Source organism: Amphibalanus amphitrite, unplaced genomic scaffold (genome assembly GCF_019059575.1).
Source record: "Amphibalanus amphitrite isolate SeventyFive unplaced genomic scaffold, NRLGWU_Aamphi_draft 000400F_arrow, whole genome shotgun sequence".
NCBI lineage: Eukaryota > Metazoa > Arthropoda > Thecostraca > Balanomorpha > Balanidae > Amphibalanus > Amphibalanus amphitrite.
The window spans coordinates 577-7500 of NW_024881894.1; the positions used below are offsets into that span (position 1 = coordinate 577).

Below are 6924 nucleotides of genomic sequence, written 5' to 3' on the forward strand. Positions count from 1 at the left end.
TGACCTCTACTTATGTCCTGGGGTTATTTCAGGTCATGACAGCCATCCACAACATTTTGACGGTTACCTTTGTTAGAGACATGCAAGAGCGCTGAAAACACTTTTGATATGTTTAGTTCAACTTCGTAAATTGAGGTTGTTGCGAGTTCTACGGGTCATGTATCAGGAATGTCATGTTTGTTCTGATCACAGCTGTGTTTTCATGCATTTAGGCCAGGTCGGGTCAGGTCAGGTCAACCAGTAGGTGTCCTGCCGCTTATCCATAGTAGGTGTCAACCACCACTGATGGCGTCGTAACATGTTACGAAGGCAATGAAACTATAACTTCTTAAATGTTAAACTGAATGCTAAATTCGAAACCAGCTCCAAGAACTGTCCTAGAAACATGTAAAACTCGAAAAGGTGAACCAAGGTCATTAAAGGTCAGGACCTTGATCTAATTTTCACGTGACCTTGACACCCACCATATTGCATGTGACCAGCATCATATCACATGTTTGAACGCTTGAGTTGAAACCACGAAAAGAGAGCAAAAGCGCAGCTAGTGCGCGCCGACGTACGCCGAATCGCGATTCCGGCCAAATGCATGGGCTCGTAATAATAACTTAATATCAGATGCTGATTTACCGCTACTCAGTCAAGTTAGAACCATTTCTTGGCCGCGGTCACCGGTCCAGGCCACCACATTTCGTACCTATTACACCGCGCTTGCTCAATGCTCAGTTCGTATTGTAAAGCACTACGGCACAGCATAGATGCAGGCGCTCTACTCCTGCCATCTATGGTTGAAAAATGAAGATAATGGTTGTTGCGGTACAGTATCACTACAGGCGCCGATAATGCTTTATAATTGTACTTTTTGTGTTAAGCCTGCAAGAGCTTTTGCCTTTTGCGCTACCTACAATTAATCTTTTTTGTCACTTTTTTCATTTTTATGTTGGTAAATGAAGCGCAGTTCAATTGTCTCCCATTGACTTACCTATAATAGAAATGTCGCCAAATCAACAGAACCCTAGGTCAGTGACAGTGAAATACCGAGGTAGAGGTACTTTACGTATATATGGTGCTCTTAGTAATCGCTGCCAACGTTTTAGACCGATTGTTCAGTCTGTGTAGCTATGACGGGCATTATAACTTTTCCTAAGGTAAGGCCACTTGGACGTAACCTGGTAACCTAGCCTTGAGTGACCTGGGTCTGAAAGTTATGCAGCATGTGTGAAAAAGATGCATGAAAGGGGTGCTAAAAACGGCGGCGCTCCATAACGCCGTTTTCGAGATATTTACATAAACCTACATGGGGTGTCCAAGCATCCCCACCGCCCGGCGCGGATAATTTTTGCACGTGCAGAGCGCACCTTCGGGTCCATCAGGAGATGGATATGCTCAATAACTATGCGGGAATACATTCTGGGTGGCCTGTGCAAATTTAGCACTTTGAGCTTGCCAGCGCTACCCGCTCTGCCCGTATATGTGACACAGAGTGCAACATCAAAAGGTTTGCACGTGCACAGCACGTGCACCGTGTACCCCAGCACATCTATTTGCACAGCGCCTTAAAGCGCTCGTCCAGTCGTGTCAGTGTGCCAAATTTGGTGTGCCTAGGTCAAGGTTTTCCGGAATCGGAGGATGCCTCCTCAAAACATTTTTCGCCCCTGGCGCGTGCATTCCGCACCCCCTGCTGCCGAGCATACTATATGTTAATGGTCAAACACCGGGACATGTGACCTGTGAATTTGGCACCTGTGCCGCCCACCGTTTAATTTGGAGCGTCGCTTAAAGGTTTTTGCCCTTCCTGACTTTGTCGGCACGTGGCACGCGCCACGTGACACCGAATGACCTGTGACATGCATCATCACCTGCCTCAAAGCATTACCCGTCGAACGGTACCACCAGCATCTCGATCCGATCATCCGTTTAGACGCAATTCCAATTGTATTGGCTCGATGACCTTTCAGAGCACGGGTTTTTGGCAACGTAAAATGGCGCCTTGTCGGCTTCACCTGAATGGAGGTGGTTGCGGGTCCAGTTTATTTATACGTCCGTGGCGCCGACAGTGACGCCAGCTTTACCGATACCATAGCCACAATGGCTACGTTTCCAAGACACGTCTAAATCAGTTTAGAGAAATTTCACGTGTGTTTTTCTCGGACACTTTTCACCTTATGCAAAAACACAAAAAACGAGCGTATTGTTTTTAGCTGGCACCTAATCCTATCTTTACATGTTAGTGCTGCCTAAATGCTGTGATGGAGCAAATCCATTTAGCAAAATCGGCCCAACCTGTGTCATGGAAAGGTAGCCATTGGCATAGTTATGCCGCCTGTGCATGTTCTTTTCCGGTGATTTGTCGAAAGTTGTTTTTGGTTTCATGCCCCACTGAGAGATATTTGCAGTAATCACTGATCAGATTTTCTTGTTGAAAGCAATGTCTTGTCCTTAGATCGTCCTATCGAGCTTATAACCTGATGCCTGATGGTATGATTGTGTGATTGTTGCAGCCGGCATTTGACTGGCCGGTGAGCGCCACCAGGCAGCAGCCATGGAGGCGATGCCACGTCTGCCTATGATCAGCTTCCAGCTGAAGCAGATTCATAAGTCGACTACGTTCTCGGATTTCCTCAGGCGCGTAAGTTGTCAAGAGCTCAATGATGCGTCAGTGAAGCAAGTGCAGTAGTTACGTGTGATTCACTTGTGTCTTCTTTTCTTTCTGGAGATCTTTTTTCATCCCTTCTTTCAAGTATAGACTATTCCCGATGCATGTGGCTGAGCTGCTGACCCCTAGTGCACATGCCAGTTTCCACGTGTTAAACCCTTGCCCGTATGTATGGGGCGTGGTGGGTCGAACGGATTCCCCCTCGGTTTTTCGCGGATAAATCGCGTAAAAAGCGGCTAGTTACAACGTCTTTTAGTACCTTTGAGTTAATCAATTTTACACATGCCCTGATAGGTTCATGACCCTGACCCAAATGACCTTTGACCTGTGACCTATTTCTCGGGGCCATCTTTGCCTGGAATCGCGATTCGGCGTATGTCGGCTCGTAGTAACCGCGCGTTTGCAGTCTTTTCGTGGTTTCAAGCGTTCAAGCATTGATATGATGTTGGTCTCATTCATTAGGGTTGGTTGCAAGGTCACCTGAAGGTCAGATCAGGTCATTGACCTTTGATGACCTCGGTTTACTTTTCGGGTTTTACATATTCTTTCTTAGGCTAGGTTTTGGAGCTGAATTCGAATTTAGCAACCGTTTATGAAGTAGTTTTAGTGCCTTCGTAATATGTTACGAAGCTGTCAGAGGCGGTTGACAGTTGACACCTACAACGAACCTACAACCTTATAGCAGCCATACTTTACGGCGTTCTAACAGGTCCCGATTTTCTCGACTTTTGGGTCATTGGCCTGACCTGGAAGGTCAACCAATGATCTAGGACCTTAAAATTGGATATCGTCGGCTTGCTCTAGTCACGGGCATCACGCTCGTTTTGTCCGCGAAGCTCTAGCTTGATCAGGGGCCAAGCGGCAGGGGGGGGGCCTCTTTTCGTTCGCGGCTGCCAAATTACCGATACGGGCGAGGGTTAAACAAAGGGGTGTTCCTGTAAGGAGTTATTGGCAAAAAAAAGATGACCTTTGATGACGTCACATGACCTTAACCCTATTCCTGGCGGGCTCCGCCGGGACAAGAAACTGGCGGGGGGGGGGCCGATTCGGCCCCCCCTTCAGATCTCAAAAACTACACATCGCAGCGACAAACGGCGAACGGCGTTTGATAGGTCGTTTCAAGATCTACAACTTTTACATAAAACATTTTCAGGTCAGGTCAATATTGAGGTCACCAGAGGCCATCAACGATAAAATGTTTTGGAATTAGTTACCTATATAACTTTTAAACTAAGAAACATAGAGACATAAAACCAATACATTTTTTGTTGCTCTCGCCGAGGCGATGCGAAATAAGCATGTGATGACCTTCACAGGTCAATTTGAAATTTGACCTGAGGTCAAGGTCAGGTCATTCATCAATGAGGTTGTGGGGTATGGTCATGCTGCATACCAAACGACGCGCCTTGACCAGGCGAGCAGTTTGGTACCACTTACAAGTCTTTAGCACCATCTTGTCGTGATTTATTGACAGAAAAACGATTTATGACGTCACATGACCTCAGATGACCTTTGCCGGTGCCCCTGTCAATTAGCGGCACCAGGATCATCACCGATGAGATAATCTTCCATAATACTGAAAGAACTGGGTGGTTTTGACTCGTTTACACGAAGCAGGAGGCGTTTCAATATTTTCCCATAGGCTTGCAATGTAAAGGTCACGAGTCTGGCCTGACCTCAGGTCACAGATATGAAAATTCTGAGATATACAAATTGCACATACTGGTACCCTAACTAAAGCCTGAAGAGAAGAAATTGATCGGTCAAAAACTCTAGCTCTGGCGTGATTGCAAACTTTTCTGAGGTAGGGTCACCAAACCGCCTCTGGTGACCTGACCTGAGGTCAGATCAACTAAAAATTTTCAGAAATGTTGCGTAAAAGCCTTTTGAGAAAAGTCAGAAAATTTGAGCTTCCTAGCTCAAAGCGTTTGGGAGAAATAACCAAAAAACCTCAGGGGGGGGGGGCTCCTGAGCTCCCCCCCCGCCAGGAATAGGGTTAAGGCTGAAGCAGACTCTTCCCGCAGTCAGGAAATCGCATGAGAGAGCCTATTCAAATAGGTACATGGAAGCACGCTGGCATCAATTGCACGCACCTCCCGGATGCTTGATGCGGGAAGAATTATATATTTGAATAGGCACTCGCATCCGATTTCCTGAATGCGGAAACAGTCTGTTTCAGCCTTTACAGCGGCCCAACAGCAAAACAGGCCTCAAGGTAGTGAAGGTTGATCGTATATGAAGTCATGTATGGTATATGGGGCCATTCTGACGCGTTTTAGTGGAAAAACAGGGAGTTGAATTTTCCCCCATTGACTTATAATGGGGAGGTCGAGAAATTGATCTGACCTTAGGTCATCGATATCAAAATTGCGAGATATACAAATTGTAGCTAGCAATGACCTAATGACATCCTCGGACTTTCAAAGGACTCCGTCATCTACTGTAGCTCTGACACGGTGACAAAGTTGCAAAAAAGTGACTTGAGGTTGGGTCATTCAAAGTGACCTGGTGACCTGACCTTAAAAGTTAGGAGGTTCAAACTGGCACACCATGTGCAAAATTGATGAGATAATAGTCATACCAAATTTTGCGGCGCTACGCGTCGCGGTTTTTCCGATATTTGCCAAAAACCTCAGGGAGGGGGGCGGATAACCGCCCCCCCGTCGGTGCGCGGGTTGAAAGTGCGGCACTTGTTGCGCGCAAAGCAGCATATACCACCGCGTGCTACACTGAACTCTATAATGTGGAAGGCGCATCGGCCGCCAGATGGTGTCCACTGTCCAACGGTGCCGCCATGTTGCGCAGCCAGGAAGCGGCCGCCGCCTGTGTTGGGGAATAGGGAATTCGGGACCTCGATTTACGTTTGCGGTCGCTGCATCCGTTACGTTCAAGCTATGTAGACACGGAACCCGGCATCTTACGCAGAATTGAGTGGAGAATAAGATGAAATCCTAAAAAATTCTCAGATACAAGGAACTAATACGTTAAACCCTTATAAGTCAATGGGGAAATATGAAAATTGCTATTTTGGCGCCGAGAATGATCTGAAACCATCTCAAGCATATAGAATCATGATTTCATGCACTCCTTGCAAGGTTCTATGCTTCATATTTGCATTGTTGCCCTTGCGTGACGTCATTTGTGACGTCACAAGGGTCACAGTTTTTCTTCGATAACTCCCGATCAAATTGAGCTAGCGAGTCGGGAAAGCCACCAATGGACTCAGGAAGACCTGCCCAATCGAATGATATGCGACATGACCTCTTTCGACCAACTTCGTGACCTGGGGGTGCTGACCTGACCTTGACCTGAGGTCAACACCCTAAGTTGACCTGACCCGAACAAAAAGTATATCACTCGATGCGCCTGAGCTAGCTGAACACGATGATGCTAAAATCGCGGCTCTACGGCCATTTTTGGCGAAGTTATTTACCAAAAAACCGAACCCGTGCCTTAGATCACTTGACTTGACCTCAGTGGTCACCGGTTGACCCGGGACCTTTACTGTGGGTTCCTACCAGTCACTCTGCATTATACTTTGTCGCAAACGACCACTTTACCGCTTAATTCTAGTTTAATTAGCGGCGCATAATTAGCGAAGTGGGTTCAATCAACCCCCTCGGCCGGGGCAAATGTAGGTCCGGCGAGTGAAGTTGGGGAATTCTGAAGATACGATCGTGTTCCCCACTCAATTCTGCGTAAGATGCCGGGTTCCGTATCTACGTAACTTGAACGTAACGGATGCGGCGGCCGCAAACGTAAATCGAGGTCCCGAATTCCCTGTTCCTCAACACAGGCGGCAGCTGGTTCCTGGTCTGCGCAATATGGCCGCCACCGTTAGACACTACGGCCAATAGGGTTGAAGCGGCAGTGCTCCCCTGTGGCGTGCTACCAAACGTTTTAGTAAAAGATTTAAAATCGTTAGCTCTGCGCTGACGTCACATATTCAGAGGTGGCATTCTAATGCATTAACCCCTCTGAATCCAAGTGCTGCAACTTTGAAATAAGATATTTTTGATTTGAGGCATTTCTCGATCTTGTGAGTGCTCAAACCGGTAAGTGCAAGCCAGGGACCCCATTTTGGCTATCTCAACTCAAAACCAGGGGTGCGGAGCCGGAGTCGGAGCCGGTATTTTTTGTCCGGAGCCGGAGCCGGAGCCGGAGCCGTCAAAAAAGACGTCGACTCCGGCTCCTTTCTTGAAGAGGAAAATATTGACCTAGTTCGGTTTGACAGTACAAGGGAGTATAAAACATGTGGTATTCAAAATAGC

At 47.2% G+C, this 6924-nt stretch overlaps 1 protein-coding gene across 1 annotated transcript in view; it reads left to right on the plus strand.

Annotated features, from left to right (window-relative positions):
* The first annotated feature begins 2497 nt into the window (after nt 1-2497).
* The window catches only part of LOC122390563 (tyrosine-protein phosphatase non-receptor type 23-like), a 21899-nt gene continuing 17472 nt past the window's right edge, over nt 2498-6924 (plus strand). Inside the window, exon 1 of the mRNA XM_043383646.1 lies at nt 2498-2626. Within this exon, the coding sequence (XP_043239581.1) occupies nt 2540-2626 (87 nt within the window). The 5' untranslated portion in view covers nt 2498-2539. The remainder of the gene's footprint in view (nt 2627-6924) is intronic.